The sequence below is a fragment of the Antedon bifida genome, chromosome 10 (genome assembly GCF_963402885.1).
Source record: "Antedon bifida chromosome 10, ecAntBifi1.1, whole genome shotgun sequence".
In the NCBI taxonomy this organism is placed as follows: domain Eukaryota; kingdom Metazoa; phylum Echinodermata; class Crinoidea; order Comatulida; family Antedonidae; genus Antedon; species Antedon bifida.
In genome coordinates this window covers 20,934,985-20,960,893 of record NC_136235.1, presented here as the reverse complement: position 1 = coordinate 20,960,893, position 25,909 = coordinate 20,934,985, and the positions used below count along the sequence as shown (strand labels likewise).

At 33.3% G+C, this 25,909-nt stretch overlaps 1 protein-coding gene across 1 annotated transcript; it reads left to right on the top strand.

The window, feature by feature from the left end:
- Positions 1 to 221: 221 nt before the first annotated feature.
- Positions 222 to 24,656, top strand: LOC144854532 (short transient receptor potential channel 3-like). The gene is made up of 8 exons (XM_078712480.1): positions 222 to 422; positions 12,425 to 12,549; positions 13,605 to 14,108; positions 14,761 to 15,172; positions 19,169 to 19,302; positions 22,069 to 22,586; positions 23,124 to 23,322; positions 24,477 to 24,656. The coding sequence occupies exons 1-8, from the start codon at positions 263 to 265 to the stop codon at positions 24,654 to 24,656; spliced, it is 2,232 nt and encodes a 743-aa protein (XP_078568606.1). The 5' UTR covers positions 222 to 262.
- The last annotated feature ends 1,253 nt before the right edge of the window (positions 24,657 to 25,909 follow it).

Genomic DNA, 25,909 nt, shown 5'->3' with positions numbered 1-25,909 from the left:
AACGAGTTAGTTTGCAACGAGTAGCCAATCGGAATGGACGCACAAGTCAAACGCTGCTGCCGTGATACCATTTGAATGTAATTCTACGACATGTAATAGTTTGATAGCATAGATTATTAAATACATATATGCATATGGTCGTTACTATACCAAATTTAAACAAGGTTGAATAATACGCACTCCTAAATTTCGATGTATGTGTCTGATTTTGCTGTGTTTGATTTTGGATTGATATGTAATCAACTCTACAACTTTTGTTATAATGTTAACCGACGTAGAGAATTTGTTCTTCGAAGCCGTAAAAACTGGGGAAGTGGATGGTATAAATTATGTACTCACAAGCTTCGGTGATTTTAACAAGAATTGTGTCGATGAAGATGAGAGAACAGCCATTGATGTTGCAATTGACTCTGGAAATAAAAGTAAGTATCGTCTCCTCATTTTTATAAAAAAGGAAATGAATTGACACTTGTCTACCATTTTCCCTGTCGAATAATACGAAACAGTATTCTATCCTACAGTCTATCATTACAGAGAACTATTCTAGCCAAGCAACTCGTCAATTATTTAAAACTTCTTCCATCACAGAGAGTGGCCCACTTCAGTAACTAGATAATACATTGAACACTCACTTCCATTCCACCAGGCAACAATTTAAACTCTTTTCCATTCCACCACAGAAAATTATTTATACCACCCCAGCAACTAGGCAACAATTGCTACTCCTTTCCATTGCATTATGAGAACTACTCCACTCCACCCACTGGCATTCATTTAAAACTCTTTTGATTAGAGAGTAGAAGAATTTCCTTACAAACTAATAGATGCACTGATTATGTTTAAATAACATAGCATAAAACTAACTCCAAATAACGAGAGGCAAGCCATGATTCAACGTTTCGATATTTATTTTATCATTGTTATTTGGTTTTATGCTATCTTACAAACTACATTGTACCTTCAACACAAAATAGTCTTTAGAATTAAATTCCTTAACGAGATGATTGGTGGATACGCCGTGTATAAAAATCCCATTATATCAAGCTATTTATTGCTCCTCTTCAACAATGACTCAATTATAATATTATATTTCGTACTCCTATAGCATTTTTTGTTTGTTTTTCCTATAGGCCTACTCTTGTTGCCAAATTAAGTGCTGGTCTATTATTAATTTTCGTAGTATATTGAATAAACAAGAAGTTAATTATATTATTTGAGCCTTGGAAAATGATCTATGGGGTTATATAAAAAATATCTAATATTGTTGAAATTGCACACATTATTTATCCTTTTAATATGTTTTTGAAGGTTGTTTAATCGAAGTGCATGATAGTGGTTATTTTATTATATCAATCATGAGGTATGTCATCCACATCCGAGAGTAAACATATATTCCATATTCACTAAAGCTTTGTTCCCAAACGTAAGCGCAACGCAAGCGAGTTGTCCAATCATAACGCGATGGATCATCGAACTTTCGCTTGCCATTGGTAATCTCGCTTGCGTTGCGTCTACGTCCGTGTGTTTATTTATTTATTTATTTTATTTAACAACATATTTATACAGGATAATACACAATCAAGTAGAAATAAACTTGTTTTGCATTGTGGTCCTGTCGACAAAAACGGATACAAATTTAAATCTTATACAATTACAATTAATAATAAAAGCAACAAAAAATATTAACTGGAAGTTAAATGATATGAAAAGAAATGAGATCTGTATCTAGCTTTAAAGGACATAATCGTGGGTGAATGTTTTATATCTGCTGGCAAGTCATTCCATATTTTTCCGCCTGCAACTTTAAAAGACGTGTTACGTCTACGTCCTTGTGTTACGTCTACGTCCTTCATTCCGTCGGGAACCAAGCATCATGCTGGTATTCTATTATTCAAGTATTGTTTCACGTTCTCTCATATTTTTTTACGTCGATGTGCCCAAATATGGCAGTGATATGCCCACATATGATCGTGATATGACATCATCATGTCCATAATGGGCACATCACATTTTTTGTTACATAAAGTTTGATAGTGTAGACAAAGCTTTAGTTAATTAGTTCAAAACTTGTTTGGTCTATCTTGGGACAACTACGAGTACAATCTTTAAGTTCTTATACTTTTTATGTTCGATTTCTATATTTGAGCATTAATTGGGAAATTCAATTATTAATTCCAATAATCGGAAAGGTGTCGGATCTTTCTAACGTTACTAGTTACATGATCTAATCTGAAATTAACGACCGTTATATGAAATTTAATTGGTATAAGGAAAAACGTGAAACAATACCAGTAAAGTACACTATAAGGTTAATCAGTATTAATATGCATGTACAGGTACTATTAATAGACGTTAATATTTCAAAATATCATATGAAAACACGATTATACTCAGACTTTTAACGTTTAATATCCTATTACCTTGAACAGAAACATGTCTTTAATTCATTGCCACACCGAATATCGTAAATGATCGAACAAAACGTACCGCGATGGGATCAGTGGCGTAACGCAGAGGCCTGAGGCCCCTGGACTAGGAACCATAAGTGGCCCTCCAACGCTAGAGGCCTCGCGGGCGTTTTTAGCCTTTTTTAATGCCTGTTTTTTCCTCCCCCATGAGCTCAGGGTCCCGTGGGTTTAGCCAGTGAGCGCTCATCATAGCCGTTACGCAACTGTATGGGATCATTGCACTCGACATACACACTCGGTATCATGTTTTAGCCACAATAAACATGCATGCACCATCGTTTCTTTTACAGCAATGTTCTTCCCATATGGGATACCGAATACTATATATCAGATAAGAACTATTTAGGTCCAGTCTGGCTCATGTGCACTAAAGAACCTAGTACATCTTTCGAGACGAGTAGGAGGATACCCCGTTGTACTAGTATACACACTGTTCATAACTCATCACGAGGGCCCCTTGATTGGGCCATAAATAAGGTGAAATAAAAATTCAAATTAGCCCTTCTTTAAATGCTTTATAATGTCAACACTTTTCTGCCAGCCAGTTGTTCGGCTAATTTGTTAGTGCTTCAGCATTCCAATCGGTAGTTCTTGGTTCGAATCCCACCTATGGTATGAACCTGTTGCCTTAAGCAGATACAATGCTGCACGAATGAATATTGTCGCTAGACGAGAATCGGCAGATTACTTACGGTATGAGAATTGACAATTATAATGGAGTGAAATATATGAGCCTGATTTGTACATAAATTAAGTTAAAAGAAATGAACCGCAATTACGGCATAAATATAAATAGTTATATAATTGTAGAGGTAAGTGCATGTCATTTTATACCTTCAACATCAAGAATGACACATCCAGCTTGTATTCAAAAATCTAGCTCAGGTATTGTAAATATTGTCTTTGAAAATACAGATAACATATACAGTATATATATCATATAATATATATTAAATATGTTTTTCATAATTATCCAGTTATTACCCGTATCTAAATCTGTTTTATGAATAGTATGTTTTGATATTCATATAAATTATTGTAATTATTCTGCAATGAAATGATACCATTACCACCATATGCGGAAATACACACAGCTTAGTATTAACTAAACAGCAGTTTTATTATCCCTTAACATTCAGGCCAACACGCTTAAGTGCGTATCAGTAAGTATACTGTATATAAAATATGTAGATTTGCCTTGAAAGCTCAATCTATAGCATAATTATTGCGAAATAATGTATTTAAAACTATGAGTCCCTCACCATTTAACACAATTACTTTCAACAGTTTATATTATATATGATAAAAGAATCATAGACATTACAAATCCGCAGTAGGCCTATTTCCAATGTATATTTTATCTTGTTAACTTTTATTATTTTTATCTACAAAAGTTTGGAGAAGGAAGATAGCCATATAGCTGTTAAGGCTAAGGGCTAATTAAGCGACCTTCCCCTGAACTAATCTAATTTAAAAAAAAAAAAGAATAATAAAAAAAAAAAAAAATTACCAAATTTACTTAAGTTTGTTTGTGAGTCAACAACAGATTGTGGTAAAGTGTTAACACAAAATATCAATAATAATAATAATAATATTCAAGTTGTTTAACTTTGTATGTTTTATTATGTTACATTTAAACAAAAGGATATTAAAAGCACTGAGGTACCGGTAGGCCTATAGTAAATCAATAAATAACAAGGCCAACAGCCATTAAGTCGCGTGCTACAATGCATAGTGATACCGGACCGACAGACAGACCGACAGACCGACAGACAGGCCGACAGACCGACAGACAGACCGACCGACATAGTGAACTATAGAGTCGCGTCCACGCGACTAATAAAGAAAATGCGAAAAGACATTCTTCATCACTCGTCCAGACTATACGTCTAGTTTTATCGGATTTTTTTTCCATTTTCAATTGTTTCCAATTGTATTTCAATCCAATTTAAACCGATATATAACAAACACGTACTTAACTTTGACCTCGTTCCTCTTATATCGCCATATTGGATACTATAATGCGTGGTTTTAAAACAACTTTGTGCCCAAAAGATGTTAAGCCCTGTCTAACACTACCAAACTAGTTTGACAAAAACAGTGTGATGATATGCCCAAATATGGTAGTGATATGACAAAATCATGTCCATATTATGAGCACATCACCTTTTTGTCACATAAAGTTTGATAGTGTTGACAGAGCTTTATGTATTAAAATTGAATTAAATCAGAAATACCGTTTATTAATGTGTGTTCACATACCATACTGTTTCTACGGTGTCTATCGCTGAGGAAACGGTAATCGATTTAAGAATCTCCTACACAAATAGCGCAACAAATATTAATTGTTTCAATATATTGAATTCGACTGTTCATACTGCTCTGCAGTAAAGGGATGGCGGTGAATTTTGTCAAAATAACTTTTAAACAATTTTACCGCTAATATTATGCATATAGGCGCCGTACTGCTACCAGTATTTTGGTCAATCAATGAATTATTTATCAGATAAATATTTTATAAAAGAACTTTATTTTAATAATATAATTTTTAAACAATTGTATAAAAAAAATTAAGTCACGTGGCGGCTACGGCGCCCAATAACTAAAGTTTGTATTGTAAAAATAGTAAGTATACCTACTTACCGATTACCAACTTTATTTTGGTATACGGAATACTGTAGTTCCACACATTCAAAACAACGAAATATTTTGTCACTCACAAGCTGGAATTAGTTCACACCAACAATTCAAGGAGCAGTAATTATTGCCCTTTTTAGATGGCGGAAGTAGGGAAGGGGGATCTCTAGTAGCGATATTTTCCCGGCGGCAGAATTAATTGAGGAAAGTTAGATGCCTCTACGAATATGCAATCAAATACCTTATTAGATTAGTTCAAGTGGCGTACTCCATGTAGAATTAAAACAAATTATGGTATCAAGTGACTTAGGATTAAGTACCATGTTGATACATTACCCAGGATAACTAATGTTTCTGGGGAAGTCATCCTTCTCGACGTAATTAGAATGCTACAGTACTGCTATTAAAAGTGAAATGTTGCTAAAATACATGATGACACAGCTATTACAAGTCTATTTTCATTACGATCGGGGATATTACATTTCTCCCAAATCTAATGGTCCACTGACTCGTTTAAAATTAGAAGTAGAAATAGATTTGAACGCGTCACCCCAGGACGAGTAATTCGCGTAAACGAAACGCGCATGATGCCAAAAATTGAATTGGAAATTGGATGTATGCTTGGTCGTCCAGGCCTGCTTGGTTTATTCTCTTTTGATGATGATACATAATTGAAAAGAGGACGACATGAATGCGGTTCATACCCACAACATGCTGGTAGACTATCATTCGTGTAATCAACTAAGCAAATCATTATCAATTAAAAACACCAGTCAAAATGGAAACACATATTCAACTGGTATGAACAGATCGCTTTGTATTACCGTATATATTAAAATAAATATGCATTTAATTCGACAGCAGAAGTGCAACTCATTGAGTGAATTTATACGTACACATTAAAGAGGATTTCGGGTAAATATGACCATCAATAAGGGGCTATGTACACAGGCATTATGACATGCAATACTAATATAATAAACTATATTTCACAGCGAATAACGTATAAGTGTAATCAGTCGAAACACGCTAAACTACATGATTATGCAAATTTTATAACATGTTCTGCCTCTGGCTATGAAGTTCCGTATAAAGATGTATATCTAACCGTTCACAATTTTCATCTCTCTCGTCATAGCCTCGGGACCACAATCAATTCAATACAAATTGCCGACTCTTTTCATAATAAACATTCCTATTATTGCTCTATTATACAGCATACTAGAGATTGGCACTTAACACGTGGGTTATGTTAGCGAGTTGTTTGAATATAAATTCATATATTTATTACATCATCATACATGTAAAGCAGCAATTGATTGGATTGTGCGGTTGAGAGGTTGCAGAAACGGCACTAACTTACTTACCGTACTAGATTCAGGCCCTATCAGGACCTTTGTGTGGGTTTGCCCGCACTCAATACTATACATTTTGTATATACTTTCGGATATCAGAATTTGTTTAAAAAAAACCTTAAGAAAATAACCATAATTGAAATATATTGAAATTATTGAGGATAATGAAGCAAAACGTTGCTCAATCTCCACCAATAAATCAAAAGAGACAAACCAATCAATCAACTCATAAAAAAACTACCGATTGAGGAACCAACCAACTAACTAACGTACAACCAAGTACCGACGGATGATCGAACCAAACAACCAATCAATGTACCAACCAAATAACGTACCAATCAACCAACTAACCAACCAAACAACCAAACAACCAACGTACCAACCATTAACGTACCAACCAGTAACGTACCAACCAACGTACCAACCAAGTAACGTACCAACCAACGTATCAACCAAGTAACGTACCAACCAACGTACCAACCAAGTAACGTACCAACCAAGGATCAACTACCGACGGTAAAAAAATCAACAAATTACTGATAACCAACCAATTAGTACATTTCTGGGAACTAACCACCGACAATTCCACACACAACCACAAACCAACATCAACTAACGCAATCACAAACCAACACCAACCTGTAATTCACATACGTTTTATACGACATGAACATCTTTATATTTATATGACGTGGTAAATCACTCACATGAATATAATGGACATTGACAAGATAATTTTCATTAGTAGAATGCCTGCATGTAATATAATGGTATTTTACGAACACATGTCAGGTGACAATCATTAGTACGGCCAAGAGACATCAATTTCAATACGCTCAATTATTACTAAAATATATCATGTTTCGTCGACAAAGACTTACAAAAAGATAACATTTAATGGATGTGCGCCAATTATAGTTTGGTTTAAAAAAAGTTACAATTCGTATTAAATCAAAATGGAGGAGTCAATATTGGCAGATAGTAGAAGGGAGAGATAGCTTAATTATGCCTAAAGTTAAAACATTTAAATATATTGTACCTGATTACGCGCACACATCAAAAAGATTATAGAAAGAGACAAATATTTACACTAACTAAAAAACACGGAAACTGTATTCAAAATAAAATATGTAATGTTTAAAAAATCAACATGGAACGCTGTTAGGATGTTCAAAATTCCATAAAAAAATTAAATAATATGTATAGGGATTATGTGCACAGGTAACAAACATTGTATCTTTTGCGGCTACGCAGCTGTCGAGTCGAAAAGACATTCTGCACTGAAAGCGCTCAGAAACATGCACCAGATGATGCAAACTTAAAAGGACACACACTCGCTCCCACATGGATATATATATATATATATATATATATATATATATAAACACAAGAGGCAAAGAACATTAATTCTAAACCGCCCGGTGATATACTGAAATTTAATTAATTAATTTGAAACGATAAAGATGATATATATATATAAATGTATCTTACCAATTATCAAAAAATTGAATTCTAATCTCTGCGGATTAAAACAATTAATATTTAATTTGCATAGAATGTGAATGATTATTATGTCGAACGAAGTAAGTATTCTATTCTACAGCACTCTATAAAAACACTGAAAGAAAATGAATTAGATATTAATAGCATATCGATTGTTGGAAGTTCCTGCAACAAATATCAGTGTCGTCTTCTAAAATTCTAAAACTAACACTGTACAAGTTAGTACTTTTAAACTTCTTCAAATTTATCGCCTGGTTTACTACAGTTTAATTTTCTGCTCTCGTGCTTTACGAGTACATCTATTTTCCGCTTGAATTGTCAGTTGTTTATTTTGATCATTCTTCTATATCATATCATCTTATAAATCAATATTGTACTTTCAGTCCTGTTAATGAACTTGGTTTCAACCAGATTGTATAATAAAACAGTGTAATTACGAGGAGATTATGGTAATTAAGTATGTACGTTGTTGATTCAAGCATTTTACAAAAGTGATGCGGTTCGGAAGAAAAACAGTTTCATAATAGTTATTATTCATAACATTCAAAATTATGAATACTATACACAGATACAGATGAACCTTTATACTAATGATAGTTATTGTATCAATAAATACTTGATTTATGTTGCGACGTATACGTATATTTATTTCATATTACTTGGGCTGCCACAAACAAGAGGTATCCAAAACGGTTAGTAGGCTACCACAAAGTGTTCTAATTGACGTCCTGTCTCAGATTTAGGCATAATCTTAGAGCACGGTATTCATTTAATTTCATCTTTTATTTCGGAAAAAATAATACAGAGTACAACATGTTCCTTAGCTCAAGAACAAATTAGCTGCAAAAAATGCAAATTAACTTATTTCTTTTACTTATAATATTACTAGGCCTATTCCTTTCTAAAACGTAGAAGAACTAGTTGAGTTACAACACAAGACATCTTTGATTCAACTTAAACCAAACACTGAACGAACCTCTAATTGCATTTCTAAAATGAATCATAAACACAAGAGAAACGTGACATTAAATTATTCGATTTTATCAGATTGACAAGGCAAACATGAATGTATTAATTTACTATTTATTTGAACTACAAACAGCTAAAAAATAACTTGATTGTAGATTGATTTGTCGTGGCAACAGGACAAAATAAACATAATGTTCAATTGAATGGCCTTGAAGAGTAGCTTCAACATGACTGAAATGTCTGTATTTACGTATAAGAAACATGTAAAATACAACTAACCTATCTATCTATTATAGTTGTAAACAATGCAAGTGTTTTTATGAGTCAGTAATTGACCCTTTACTAAAATTCTCTATCGAGGAATACAGTACAGCATTAGGCTATTTGGTTCTAAAGCTTGATTCCCACTAGGACGCAACGCAAGTACGTAAGAAGGTGAATAAAAAACGATGGATTATAAGAACTGTCGCTTGTCATTGGTCAATTCGGTTGAGTTGCGCTATAAACGTCCCTGCGTTGCGTATTAGTGGGTAGAACCAACAACATGTTTCCGAGACCATTTTCAAGATTCGATGTGATCCATTTTTCAAAATGTACAAAACACGATTCAGTAGATTAACTATAATAGAACTACAAGTGATTCTTTCTATTTTTACAGCGGGCCCTTGGCCAGCTCAAGTATGACACGCCATTTAGGCCAAATTGCTTTTCTTTTTATCAATATATTAAGCCAAATCGCCGCTAGACTAAAGTGGAACATGTATTTTATTTGTTTTAATCTATTTTAATTTTTCGTCACCATTTCTTATCATTATGATCATCACCATTATCCTTTTATCAGAATGGTCTGATCCAAAAATCAAAACATCTTAGGCTTATTAAATCATTCACATCAATATCAACATTTTAATCAAATAAATGGTATAAAAAGAATTATTACAGACCATGTTTATGAATATTCAAACAAAAATCCCGCTCTTAAATCCGACAAAATTGTTTCTGACATGACGTAGTCAAATTGATTGCCTATTTTTGCATTGTACTCATCGACCGTAATAACTGCTCGCTCGCCATCAAAGAGGCCATGCAATACAACATGTGAAAACACCCTGTATAATTCTTCATGAAGTTATATTGTCGTTTAAACAGGTGACACGTGACAAATTGTTACGCTCAAAAATTCTCATACTCATTTGTTACTCTCTCTCATCACTTATCTAGCAAATGTCAGAAAAAAAAACAACTGATTTGAAGAACAGGTTATTCTGAAACTGTACCGATACAGCATCAATTAAATGTGAACTCGCTGTCTATTAATAATGGTAAAAGTTATATGATTTGAATTGCATTTAAACGGGCATATGTGGGCTTGATCTTGTAACCTCTGAAGAAAATGATATACGTGCAGAATTAAACATGAACTTCAACGATCTGATGTGTTACAATTTGACTTAATGTTGCAACTAATAGAGCGGTTCCTAAACTAATTTATTTGCAAAAAGTACAAAAAATATCTGATTTCAGAGAAAATGTAGGCCTACGGTTTCTTCTATTTTTGACGAATATGTAAACTGTGCGAGAAAGTATAGCTATACACATGTCTGTATTTTTGTATATTTTTGAAAATAAAGAGAATAAATTAAATAAGTACATTTTTCTACCGCCACTATTCAACCTCTAAATAATCTCTCAATAGGCCTATATGAAAAAAACTCCGACGAACAGATTGTAATTTTCCTTTTTATTTGTATAATGATTATAATATTTTCAGTATTAATAATTAAAGTATGCATAATATGTATACAGGCATATTTTACAAGCCTTACATCATGATGTTTACGACAGGTTTTTTTCTTCCATAATGGAGACTATTTTTAGGTCATCACATTGCTGGAATAATACGTATATTTGACACCGTTATGTTTCCGATGAGATAAGTTGTCGATGAATATTACATACTATTTCAATTCCCAGAAGGCTTCCCAACTAGATTAAAATTCAAAAGTTAAATGTATGTAGAGATGGAATGATCGATTTCCCAAGGACAAATATTGATACATCAACATATAACGGCCTATCAATGTTCAATTTGAGGTCTACCGACACGTTAATTAACAACGCGTTTGCGTCAACCGACGTGAGATTACAATAATACCATGTATGTTATTCTGATTATAGAAAACGCGTTTATAAGTTTGGTAACGTATTTCCATAAGGATTAAACGCACACGCTAACTAACAACGCGTTTGCGTCAACCAACGTGTTGTTATAATAATACAATGTATGTCATTCTGATTAGTGCAAACGCGTTTATAAGTTTGGTGACGTATTTTCATAAGGATCAAACGCATATCGAGTGTCATTTTGCTTCTATCTATAATATTGTATGTGAGTGAAATTATAGTAAAAGTGAAAGTAAATGATCTTAATAGCGTAATGATTGAATCTTTTTTAACTGTAAACAAAATAGTAGTAATACAGTCAAATTGTATAACACACGGTTCTAAAGGGACCATAAGCCAAATTGCATGAGAACATTACTTGAAACACGTATGCGGAACCTGTTACGGAGGGTGGTACGGAAATGCATTCTATCATAGGTTTCTGTTCTAAATTGGATAAAAACCGTCCGTACGTCATACATAGCCCCACCATTCACATAGTACTGCCATAAATGTAACGACCCCCTCCCCCTCCCCACCTCCTCATCAGCCTCACTATGCTTTAAATATGTTGTTGTTTAAGTTATAACGGAAAACAATCAGGATATTCACGGCTGTGGTGAGTCTATTAAATATGAACTGACGTATTATGAGTATCTTGACACATCGAAGATTTATTCTATTACACTTTAATGATTGTGCTTTAGGCCGCATGCTGATAAAAATATCAGTTAAGTTTGTTTTAATAATGGATTAATCTCATATACCGTGTATGTTGATTTTGAAAGATAAGGTACATTCGTGTATGTTAAGTGGTAGAGTGTCACCCTCCTGCTTCGACATTTAGACGTTGATTATGTCAGTGTGCTGAGTGGTATGCTCTAAAATAATTCCAATCAATATTTCGTCAATCTAATATCATTTTAGTTTTGGTTGGTAAAGTATTTTACGAAATACCAAACTCTGAGGACACCAAATGAGTAAAAACCATTACAATGTAACCAATGTATTGTATTGAAATGCGTCATTCATTCTCATTTCATTTTTGTCCGTCCGTCAAAATGTTATATTTAATCAACCCAATTTATTTATTTTTTATTGTCAATATCAGTATAATAAAAACAAAAGAGCCCTTTTGTGGAGCAACATTTTAGCGGCAATGCGATCATTTTTTAAAAACAATAAAATCGGTTTTATCCTTTTGTAACATTTGACGTATATAAACATTACTTAGTGTTGCATATCAACTATTTACACCATAAATTGTTATTAACGTTCAAATATAGGATCTAAAGCAATTTAATCACTTTATTGAATTTTAAATTACAGGTTCTTTAGAACTATTGCTAGAAAATGGATTTGAAATAGGCGATGCTCTACTGCGATCAGTCGATGCAGAATTCCAATCTGGTATTAAACTTATCTGCGAATTTATAACGAAAACTGAACAGCTGGTGAGTAAATTGCATTTTAGTGTGTTTTTGTAGTAATGATACATTTTTTTGGCGGGACGTGCGAGTATTATGCGAGTGTTCTGAACATGAAAACATTAACAACATATTCGTTGGTGCAGAACCATTTTAGGAAATTGTAAAAATAAAATGGTCTGTGAGCATTATTACCAAAACACCCTTGCATTTCTAAATGCATACGACTAGTGTGTGTGTTTAATTACAATTGATGGTAGAAGCAAACGTATTTTAATTAAGCACATGATCATTAAGTTAATTGAATATTGCTTTTTACGCTACATTAAATATTATTATATGCAATTCAGAGATAAATCTAACAGCACACACATAATGTTGTTGATATAATGAAATGTGTAACAAAAGAAACGGTCTGTCGGTCTGTCTGTCGGTCCGGTATCACTATTCATTGTAGCACGCGACTTAATGGCTGTTGGAAAAATGCGATAGTCGTATCATTCTATGGATCATTTTCTCTTGAGATTTTCTGTAGGCCTATTATAGTCTATGAAGGAAGGCAGACGGCAGTAGGTCTAGCCTGGGTTAACTACAAAAGTCTAAGACTAGGCCCGTGTTATATAATATAAAAATAATTTACAGGTGTGTTATAAAATAAATAATAAATATTTTGTATTCGTTGAACAGAGATAATATTTCATTCGTTGAAAAATTGTTTATTAACTCGGCTGCGCCACGTTTGATAGAACAATCAATCTGTCAACCCATGAAATATTCTCACCATCCAATAAACATTTATTGTTGTATAATAATCTACCGAATAGGCCTAATGCACTAAAGGTCAATACTCTGGTAGCAGTGCACTTTGTTTAATTGTAAGTTTTTTAAATTTGCAATTTAGAATAATTGTTAGTGGATGATTTAATTAGTGGATATCAAGCCTAGAAATATTTGAACACACACGCAATACATGCCGATGTACCGGTACATTGCTTTATTTTAGATGATCTATATTGCAGTTCATTAAGAAATTAAACGCAAATATATTTAATGGTCTTATCTACTTTATTGTGTTTTTTCAGGACTGTTTGAACTGTCACTCAAAGGACGGTAAATACCATCCAATAATAACACCACTTGTTCTTGCTGCGCAGAGAGATCGCTATCACACTATCAAACTTTTACTAAAGTATGGAGCTACGATAAAAAATCCTACATCTATACTGGAAACGGAGGCCTACAATCTTGACAGCTCATTAGCAGTATTACATCTATATCGCGCCCGGGCCAATCCCGCATACATATCACTGACATGCTCAGAGGGTGACCCTTTTTCAGTAGCTTTTCGCATGAGCAAGAGGCTGAGAAAGCTAAGCGTAGAAAGGGCGGAATTTGGTGACGCATTTGAAAGTCTAGCAGAACAATGCGCAGACTACGCGGCTAGCATTTTAGATCACATACGAAGTGAAGAAGAACAAGTTATTATATTTAGCTACAATAAAAACGCTAAGGGTTCTGTTCCACAACAAGGATTATTACAATATCCACATCGAGTTCAAATGGCAATAAAATATGAACAAAAACAGGTACCAATTTTAATTACTACTGAATAAACGTTTTGGTTCATAGACTTCAATAGATAGAAAATAATTTGTAGAATAGAGTTAAGCTCTGTCTACACTATCAAACTTTATGTGACAAAAAATGTAATGTGCCGAAATATGGTAGTGATATGCCCAAATATGGTAGTGATATGACATAATCATGGTCATATATGGGCACATCACATTTTTGGTTTTCACATAAAGTTTGATAGTGTAGACAGAGTTTTATGTTATTAAATTACTTGTGAAATACAGTCAACAAACTGAAAAAAACGTCCTATTCCAAATATAATATTCATGAATATAGAAACATTGATTATGGTACTACAAACATAATAAGTTATCATAATTAAGGTAAAGTCCTATATTGGTAGAATACTCCTCATGATGCCGATCGAAGCATTTCAGAACTATACACGTGTTATATCATTAGATTGATGTTCGCTATACCAACTTTCAAACAATATAGAACATAATTATTGAAGATGCTTTCATGTAATTTCATATCATTTCATTTCATCTTTTATTTCGGAAAAAAGAATACAGAGTACAAAATTCTCCATAGCTCAAGAACAAATTAGTGTCTACATTACTATAAATATAAAGAAAATACACTATTTATTTTGTTTTTCAGTTTGTTTCCCATCCACATTGTCAACAGTACCTTCAGCAGATGTGGTATCGAGGATTAAATAAACAGACTTCTCAACTCAACTATTACCTATTCCTTGCTGGCATATTCTTTTTCTATCCTATAGTCTGCATTGCTTACACTTTCGCGCCAACTTCGAAAGTTGCTCAGATGTTACATATCCCGTATATAAAATACCTCTGTACAATCGCTTCAGAACTAACGTTTCTAAGTATTTTGGTCCTCGATTCAATTTTCTGTCGACTGACTTTAACTAGAAATGCAGCTCTATTACTACTATCTAATGTCACTACTGAGGAGGAGGATGAGGTAGATGGTATTCCGCCGGTCGCAGACCATACTTTAATGAGACCTCTAGGATTAACAATGTTTCTGGTTTTTTTATGGGTCTTAGGTGAGTAGCTTTTTTCTCTATTCAAAATATAAGTTTAGTTCATTTTCATCCATATTGGAATCAAACATAAGTTTAGTTTATTTTCATCCATATTGGAATCAAATATAAGTCTAGGCCTACTGCATTTTCATCCATATTGGAATCAATCGGGCCAGAGTTCTTTTAAGTGCACAGGAGCCATAAGTAAAACGCATGGCCCTCCAGTGTTAACTGCTTAGCCAAGTTCTACGACCAGAACAATGGTCAAGGATTGTCGATATTGTCGCTATGGTTTGCAATGCCACTCGAATCGTGGACAGAAATTAAAATATATGCCTATTAAACTTTTTACATTTAATGTACGAAAACCTATTTGATTGGTAATTTCATAAAATAGGAATAAAGACTTACAGGCCTATGTTTATAAAGTTATCTTGATGCAAAAATCAAAAGTAAAGTAACCTACAATATGTATATTTAAAAAAATATAATTTGTCCTTTGTCCTGAAATTACTTTATATATATAATATATTTCTATTTAAAAATAATATTTGCTATATTTGTTAATATCAAACGATTTGTATTACAGATTCTACGTATTTTCTTTCTTATATCAATAGTGTTCATGTCAAAATTCATGATATACTAAGTTTCTAATTAGAAATACGATACAAATAACATCTTTAAAAGAGACACATTGCTCAAAATTGAAATATATCATATCAACACATTTCTTTTTGCTATTATTCAGATTTCACTTTATCGACTTAGATATATGGACTCGAATTCCTACAAAACACATTAGAAAGATAGATATTACTATTTTTAAAACTTAACTTTTACAACTTTTTTGTTATGGTGTTTCGTCATATCACGCGTAACTTTAACTAATTTGTATCTACTTAATGGAGTTAGAACATTATTGACAATTAAATCGGATTTAAGATAAATCATTTGGTGCTTTCCATAAACTGTCCGTTTTGTCAGACAAAGTTATAATTAAAGTCGCCTGTGTAACATCAAGTGGAGTCTCACCAGAGCATGCAGTGGGCCTATCAAGCCATGGATGGTGATATCGACGTTGACACGTCAAATGACACCCAAATGGGTAACAGTCTGTCTGGTCAACTGTTTAACTAGTTTATACTGATTTCCATATCTTAGGCCTAAGAGAGTTTAATATAACATTAATTTTGAAAGCAGGAATATTACATTTCATATTTATATTAGCACTATTCTAAACTAAATACAATTATTTTCAGGTTTTACGATACGATAAGTCTACACTATTTGAATGAAGTTTAGCAATCTAAATAAAGAAAATCCGTGGAATATTTAAAAATAATATACATAATCCATCTGCAACTGTAAAAAATGCAGTGAATTTAAATTGACCCGATTTTTAAAATTCATTTAAATATTTTACATAAAATTCCAATAGTGTGATTAAACAAGTATTTAAAAATCATTAACGTTGCAGCACAGTTAGGCGTTTTTAATACGAACGTGTACCATCGCTCCATAATGTTCTTGATGTTCGGTTTTAAAAGATTGTCTGAATCACATTTGCTATTCATACGTATGAATCACTTTTGCTATTCATACGTATGAATCAATCTTTACGCCATGTCTTCATTAAAATAAAAAAAACTAGTTTAAAATGAAAGGTAAAGATACACACTTTGAAAATGAAAATCTATATTATCCACAAAGGCCAGGAACTAAACTTTCACGCACACGTTCGTGTACCAACGTTGAAGTTTCACCCGATCCGCAGTGCTGTATCGCCACATACAATCTTTTTCCGAAGTATCATAGGAATATTTGGTAATACAGCATCTCATTTATATCACTACATGTGAAACACATGTGATGTTATATTACCAAATATTCATATTATACTTCGGAAATAGATACAGTACCGTGAATTGGCTGGAAGATTTGTGACGTTTTGTAATGATTTTTATTTCATAGATAGTTAAAGATTCGAGATTTATTGGTCCATAAACTGGAAATTCAACTTTCGTTTGCCAGTTATACCATAGAGAATTTAGTTACTTAACTTATTTCTCTATGATTATATATATAAAATAGTTTAAAACATCAAAACACAAACAAATGAAGTGATTAAAAAAGAAAGTTACTACACGTAAGTTGAGCCTTCGGAGGATATTGTTTGAGTTTTTTTATGCGATCCGCGCTTACTCTGCCATCACATTATGGTAGCTCCGTGGTGTTTCTGTAGCGGGCATATAATATATATCTTTTGATATTATAGATGACGCCGATAAACGCGGCGGAGATACCTGCACAATATTCACGGACCTGTGCATTATTATCATACACCGGCTCCGTTACCGTAAGGTAATCGATTCAAACTAAAAAGAATTTTTGATGCCCTTAGACCTAGATTTTTTTTTCTAAATCTATTGATATATAATAAACTGTCTAAGTGAATAATGGTTTGATTATGAAGTTCCCCTATGTTCAGTTTGAATCGTAAATTACTACCGTCCTAGCTTGCTTGATACACGAGAGAGAAAAATGTTTTCTGCTAAATGTAAAGGATTTTCTTGGTAAATGTGAAAGTAATAAATTATTAACTGTCATTAAATTTAATACAAAAATGATATTAAATATAGTTATTCAACGTAAGTCTTTGAACTTAAATGTATAGGTTTTTCTATTTACTTATTATATTGAATCCGGTTATACACACCGCTGTTAGAACATTATATACTGCTTAGTTTATTATAGACTTGCTCTAAGTCTGTATTTATTGTCTTTTTTATGATAGTCCACCAGTCGACGTTTCAATTTTTGTCTGGAAATACATCTCTCGTAGTAAACGTATGAAACGCCATATGTGCATTCTTTTTACTAATATTAAGTGAAAACCGTCTGTAACCCAGACAAAGTGTATTATAGTACTGTACATGTTGCTTCATATTATTTTTTCTAAATTCCCATTTAATTGATTATAGAATTGAATATAATATTATTTTTATTTTATCATTATTATTTTTTGTATCTTGCATAATTATTGTATAGTTTTGCAATATGATTAATTTTCCTCTTTATTAACATTTTAAAGTGGACCAATACAATTTCTTGAATCTTGAATCTTTACGGTATAATACAACTATTAACGGCAAGTAGGCCTACTATGATTTGAAAGAAAAAAATAAATTGGTAAATCTGTGAAGACAATAAAACCTAATCGGCTAAACAAATTGAGACTATAATTGAGTTTTTAATCGTATTATTCTGATAATTAGGCCTACTGTAAAACGAACATATTATTAGCTTCAAGTAACTCTACTATCTCATATTGCCATACTATAATACACTGCTATGTTGAACATTGTGCCATAAAGACATTTTTTAGCGAATGGATTCAGTTCACACGTATTAGATACTAGATTGTGACGAAACCAAATGTATTTCTAAATCAATAACAATATTTGCCCATTCAGGAACATATTATTAGTTTCAACTTTATCAAAGTAACTCTACTATCTCATATTGCCATACTATAATACACTGCTATGTTGAACATTGCGCTATAAAGACATTTTTAGTTTACTTACTTAGTTACTTGCCAGGGTAAGTTGACCTTCTCACCCATGAAACCAAGTTAGGCTACCCGAGCAAATGACTAAACCATCTGAACGGGCCCTATATTAATAATATTAGTTTTGTTGATTATATTATGTTTAGATTACAAATTAGGTCTAAACATTTTGTCATGCGGGCGTACAAACATTAATTTTCTTTTAAATGTGAAATTTCTTTTCCGTTTGATGACGTTTTTGGACGAGTTTAGTCTTCCCTATTGCAACAGCTCTACCGTAAATGTATTGCGTAATGATCTATACTCTCATAACTTCAAAGTGTCTGGGGTTCAATCTCGTTATATTTATTATTACTCTATAAAATTTATGTGAGCTATTGCGTCATTGATGTTATGGATATGTTTTTGATGGTGTATTAATTTCACAATGTTTACTTCCGTAGCGTTGACGTGGCAAGAGATTACGTTGATGTCAAAACAAGGTGTACGTAAATACTTCAAAACGTCAATTTATAGCGTTCTTGCAATTTCTCTTTATTGGTTGTTTCTTGGCATCCAAACAGACGCGTGGCTTAAGGTAAGAAAACAAAGTTCTAACAATAACAATAGGTGATCAGTTTATTCTAAATTATCATCTAATTTTCAACTTTGGTTGGGGCAGAAAAAAGCATAGGCCTATATATATATAGGTGGGCGGCCCCGCCTCCTACGCGCATACCGCTTCATTTCTTTTCGAGCTGTTGACGTTTTCCGACAAGCTCGACACATGCGTTTGCATTAGAGAATTGTAATTAGCTCAATTCTTACGTCACACCATATGGATATGACTAATGAATATTCATGTTTATTTTGTGACGTTTCACGAGGGTCCCTAACTTATGTACGAAAAGAAATATCGCGGCCCGCCTCCTATGCATACCGCGTCATTTTTTTTCGAGCTGTTGAAACGTTTTCCGACAAGCTATTGTCATTGATTGTGTAAGCTATCCAAGCTGTGATATTATGAGATGATTTGAATACTGTATGTTCTTTTTTTTTTTAATCTGTTTATTTTATTACTTTGTTATAGTGGGCCTACGGAGGCTTTGTTTTTAAAACAAATATTGGACTAAAATAATAAATATAAAAAAAATGAAAGTCAATAGTGCCGACGTTCGTATGCCATCAAAGGTTTATTTTTTTCATATGAAATGGTCTAGAAACGTGAGGGAGGGGTGATGGATATTGATTTCAACGAGAAATAAGTTATAAACTATTAGTAATGTCAGACAGACATTTTTTAGCGTAAGGTTATGGAATGTTTTTGACATCCATTAAATCAATACTAGTTAGTAGTTGCGTTCAGACATGGTAATATAAATGGATCACTTAAACTTATCTTTATTACTATGAACATCGTATAAAGACAAGAGACTAAACACACACAAATATCGGCCGATATAGTGGACCGGTTTTCCGTGGACAGACGACGATTTATCCGATTAAAACAGAAAAAAAGTGTCTTATGTATTTTTCGGATCCAGCACTAGAACGATTCGAAGTACACTCTGACTATACTGGTAGAATACTAGTACATATGCCTATTTATCACAAAATTATTACAGTGAGGCGTTTATTCGGAGGAGGCGTATAATCAAATAGATACCCCTTTAAAATGAAAAATACAACAACAAAAATGTATCAGAACTATTGGTAGTCCCTGGTCAATCAATGAATCCTATAACAAATAGAAATGTGCTGTAATACAATATATAATGTATATAATGCATGTTAGCGTTTATTCGACAAAATAAATAAAGGCTCCGGGGCGCTTATTCGAGGGGGACGTTTATTAAAAATGATGTTCTACTGGGGGTGGGATATTTTTCAAGGTAGGTAGGCGTTTATTCAAGGTAGGCGTAAAGTGGGCGTTTATTCAAATAAATACGGTATAATAGTAAGTTAGTTTTATAAATTAACGAGTGATTAAATTAGATTAGGCTTAGAACATTTATTATAAAACGTTTTTTTTCAGAACTGAAAGAGTCGTTCATTATTGTCATGAATAAAAATTGATTGATAGATTAATTTGGTATTTTTTAGTAGACACACTCGCTCACGCGCTAATTCAACTGCATGTGCAGTGTAATTACATTGCCTCATAAAATATCAGTAACAAATACTATAGTAACATTAAAATGTGTACAATGATTCATGATGCTACAACATTGCACAAATAGGAGATACCATTAATACGCAGAGGCGGATTCAAGGGTCTCAGCCGGCCTGGGCCCCCTATAAATTTCACAAATTGTAATGCAAAAGATAATTAGACATCAAATTAAGTTCAGCATTTCACTACTTTTAGGCCCTGCCGCACCCACCCCCCCCCCCCCCCGCCACTACAAAATGGCCTATTAAAAGTCTTTGGGGGACAGTACATCTTTAAGTAAATCTCTTGTCTGTTTACTTTTAAAACAATCTTTTGAATTCATAAACTAATTACATTTAACGAGGTTTTATTAGAAGTGCGTTTTGATATAATGATAATATAAGAGCAAATATAGAAAAATACCCCCCAAAAAACCCCTATACTAAAGACTACTACTATTTCACCGTTGACTATTTAATTGTAAACTATAGGTCTAGGCCTATTGTATATAGAGTGAATAGCCATTCGGTTAAAATATTAAAGCGTGTTTAATACACAGTATAACTAGCCAGGAAATGTATGTGCAAAATATCACACATAGAGTGGTTAATTTGCAGTGCAATCGATCGAACGGAATACTTTTTACCGAGTGTAATATTTACGAACGCGGACGAGCAAAGTGGTATTCACTTGAAGATCGGTAGTGCATAGCGGAACGAGTGACTTCGTTGAATCAACTTTTAAATTGTATAACTTGTTGTTGGCTAATTTGTTATGAGCTTTATGGGCGGCCTATTCAAATCATGCGATGCTCGTACAGTATGATGTCTTGGGAAAATACACATCCCACAGTATAGTGTCTGCTGGCGGCAACTGACCCATACCATCCCATAACTAAATAGCTATTGATTATTGATCGGTAATCGATAATCATTTACCAGTCATTATCAGATATACAATTTTTTGTTTTTCATTAACCGTAATAAAGCTCTGTCCACACAAAAACAAAAGTGTGATGTGCCCAAATATGGTAGTGATATACCCAAGTATGGTAGTGATATGACATCATCGTGTCCATATATGAGCACATTACATTTGTTTGTCACATAAAGTTTGATAGTGTAGACAGAGCTTAACATTGCTTTTAATTTCACTATGTCAATGCATTGTAATTTGACTGATTATAATTTGTCAATGTGTTGTTCTTGTCAGGCTAACTCCGGTCCGCATTTTACGTTGGGTCCATTCAACAGTTCTGCAAATAGTACCGAAATAGGCGATCAAGCTTATTTTACCGAACATGAATACGGAAACTGGTCTTTCCTTAAGAACCTAGAAAAAATGATGGTGGATTTAAATGAAGAATGTTTCGCTGCCAGTGACACAGCAGAGGTCAGTACCAGCGATGCTGGCGGCGGTGGTGGGGTCACCAGTAGGAAAAGGAAGCCGGTTGGAGATACAAACGACAACGAGTTGGCTCAAGAGTGGTCCGAGGCTCTTCTTTTCGCCGAGTCTTGCTTTGCTTTTGCTAAACTCATGACTTTTATAAGAATGGTATATACAACAGTGACGTCACGTGATATCGGACCGAAGAAGATTTCAATCGGAAACATGGTTTACGATATTATGTATTTTTTGATCATATTTGCGTTTATTTGGTTCGCCTTTTCTATCGGAATGAATCAGCTGTATTGGTTCTACGATGGATATAACAAATCAGGGTTTATAACGTAAGTAAGCTCGGCTCGTACTTAGGACTTAAACACAAGGACTTTAGCACAACGCAAGCATGTTGACCACTGACAAGCGACAGTTCGAATAATCCACCGCTTGTGATTGGTCAAATCACTTGCGTTGCGCTTACATCCTTGTTACGTCCGAGTGCGAACCAAACATTTGCAATGATTTCATGTATACCCACTCTTTATACCAAAACTAGTATTTCATTTAAAAATCAAGGTAGACACACTAAATTGAGGCTACTAAAAAAAGAACAAGATAAAAAGTGCATTGTCTCTAACTAATTTCTTAAGCTTGGTTCCCACTAGGACGCAACGAAAGGACGTAAACGCAACGCAAGCATGTTGACCAATGACAAGCGACAGTTCGAATAATCCATCGCTTGTGATTGGTCAACTCACTTACGTTGCGTTACGTCCTTGTATTGCGTCCTAGTGGGAACCAAGCGTTATCAACAAAATATCTGTTACGTCACATCACATAACTGTGAAAGCAAAACATTTCTAATTCTACTTTATCTTTTTCAGACTTCATGGTAGTATTCGTTCTCTCTTCTGGGTTCTATTTGGTATAGTTGATGACGTCACATTAACCGGGAACGGCATTGATAGTTCCGTTATATCCATTGCTGGTTTTATTATGTATTCAGCTTATCACGTGATATCCATTATAGTTTTGCTGAATTTGTTAATCGCGATGATGAGTGACACGTATGCTAAAATAGAGGTGAGTCATTTTCTGTACACTTTAGATAGAGAACAAGGCCATACATGGCTGCAGTCGCGTGCTCAAGTTAGTGTTTACCGACCGACCGACCAACCAACTGACCGACCGACCGACCAACCGACCGACATAGTGTGCTGCACGCGACTAAAAATGGCCAACATTCGTCTAAAATTTGATATGAAATCATTACAAACCATTTGGGGCGCAAATTTCTCATGAATGTTTTGGTGCAAAGGTATATATTTTGTTTGGCCTTTGCTAGGTAAAAAGACGCTCTTTTTATTGTTTTCTACATTTACAACGTCTTACATATTCAATAGTAACTTTATTATACTTTGAAGAAGAGGAATGTAAATTGTGACATAAAAGTAAAGCTCTGTCTACAATATAAAATGTTATATGACAAAAAATGTTATGTGCACATATCGACATGGTGTTATATCACTACCATATTTGGGCATATCACTACCATATTTGGGCATATCGCTAGCATATCTGAGCAGATCACTTTTTTTTCAAACTAGTGTAGACAGAGTTTAACTGATGGTGAATGTCTTTCTCTATGAGGATATTTTTAAATTTGAACAAGATAATATGCATTTTAACACGCTTATATAACCTGACTAAACTCTAATAATGCAATGAATTATGTAAACAAAACAAATATATTACAAATATAAAGAAAATAATAGTTTATGTTATGCTAAGATATTAGAATATTTGATAACAAAAAATGCTGGTAGACTCAATCAAAAATGTTATTCATAATTAATCAAATTAAGTCTAGACTTTAAATTGATCTTGTATTCGTTGCTATAATAAGGAAACAATGTAATTTAACTATGTTGGTGATCACATAGTGATTCGCTGGGTATATTAGTATTAAGCTCTGTTTACACTATCAAACTAGTGATGGTAGTGATATGCCCAAATACGGTATTGATATGACATCAGCATGTCCATATATGAGCACATTTTTTTGTCATATAAAGTTTGATAGTGTAGACAGAGCTTTACCTAATGAAGGCTTTCACAAATTTGTCGATTAGATTTAGCCTATCATCGTCTGCTCATAGATTCTATATTGTTTTATTAACGGTACCGTTACCGCTCGTATGTGTGAATTGGCCTTAACTGTTGGTATTTATCTTTAGAGTGATGCAGACATTGAATGGAAGTTTGCTCGCTCCAAGCTCTGGTTAGAATATTTTGATATGGATAAGGTCGTGCCGCCACCATTTAACCTTCTTCCTCGTCCGCATAAAATTGCTCAGTTTTTGAAATCACGATTGTCATCGGAAGGTGAAAAGGTTAGTAAAATGCAAACAAATTAATTCACATATTCACACACATTACTAACATATTTTGAATTATACATATTTATTCTAATAATTATTATTATACAAGAAATTATTTATGTTAATAGTATACAGTGAAGAGTACATTATTATATCACTATGAATCGAATTACTTCGAAACCCCTTAATTCTGTCGTGCTGAGAGACAAAATTATGGAACAATAATAGTCGCAAAAATAGTCGCAAATAATTATCAAATCTACCTATATTGCGGAACGTCCAAGCATTACGGTACACAATCATTGTGTCCGTCTATCTCAGAATTAAGCATAATGTATAGGCTAGATACTTTCAAATCAATAACAACTGCCACTAACAATCTGATTGCTGGACAATTACAGTCTGTTATTCTATGTCTTTTGAAAAGATTCGAAATAAAAGAAGAAGTTCAAAGATGAATTTTCTTCAATCAGTTACTGTAACGTAACCTTTGAAGTAATTTTTAAAACTGTTTTGATATAATGAGTTCTACATTTTTCAATCTTAAAAATCATCTCGCTTTCAATCTAAAAGTTTGCCGATATATAACATAATCTAAAGCTATTATGTTTATTTTCAACTATTATAATATAAGTGCTTATCTATTTTCTCAATTAGTAATATAATATTTTCTTGTATTTTAATTTGTATCTCTCAGGATATGATGTTCGAAAAAAATCAGAAGCATAGTTTACACTATGAGGTAGGTATCTTGTTCATAATAAACTAGGCCTATGACAGTAAAAGTCAATAACATAATACAGGTCACAATCGTTGTCGCTTGGAAAGACAAAACTATATGGCTTTTATTAAAAGTTTAAAAATAGATTTTAGTGATCAAATAAAAGGAAATGGAATTTATATATATATAAATCCAAAGGCAAATTACTGAAAATAATGACAATGCTGTGGGTATCAGTGGCTGGATCTCAATGGAGATACAAAATATAATAAGCAAAAAGCTAAATCAAAACGATAAAGTAAAACATCCAGAAAAAGTAGCAGAGTTTTCGGGCAACACTAGCCCTTCGTCAATGCAAGTGAGAGTACTTATACAAAGTAGATAGTATAAAAAGCAGACAAGCGCTGCCCGAGTGAACTGGATAAAATAAATAAAAACAAAGGAGGCACAGGCTGGTGAATAGAGGGTGGAGAGAGTAAGAGTAGAAATATATATATATTATATTAAAGATTATATTATAAACGAAGACCAGATTTCGGACACAGACTGTAACTTTGTTTGCAGTCGC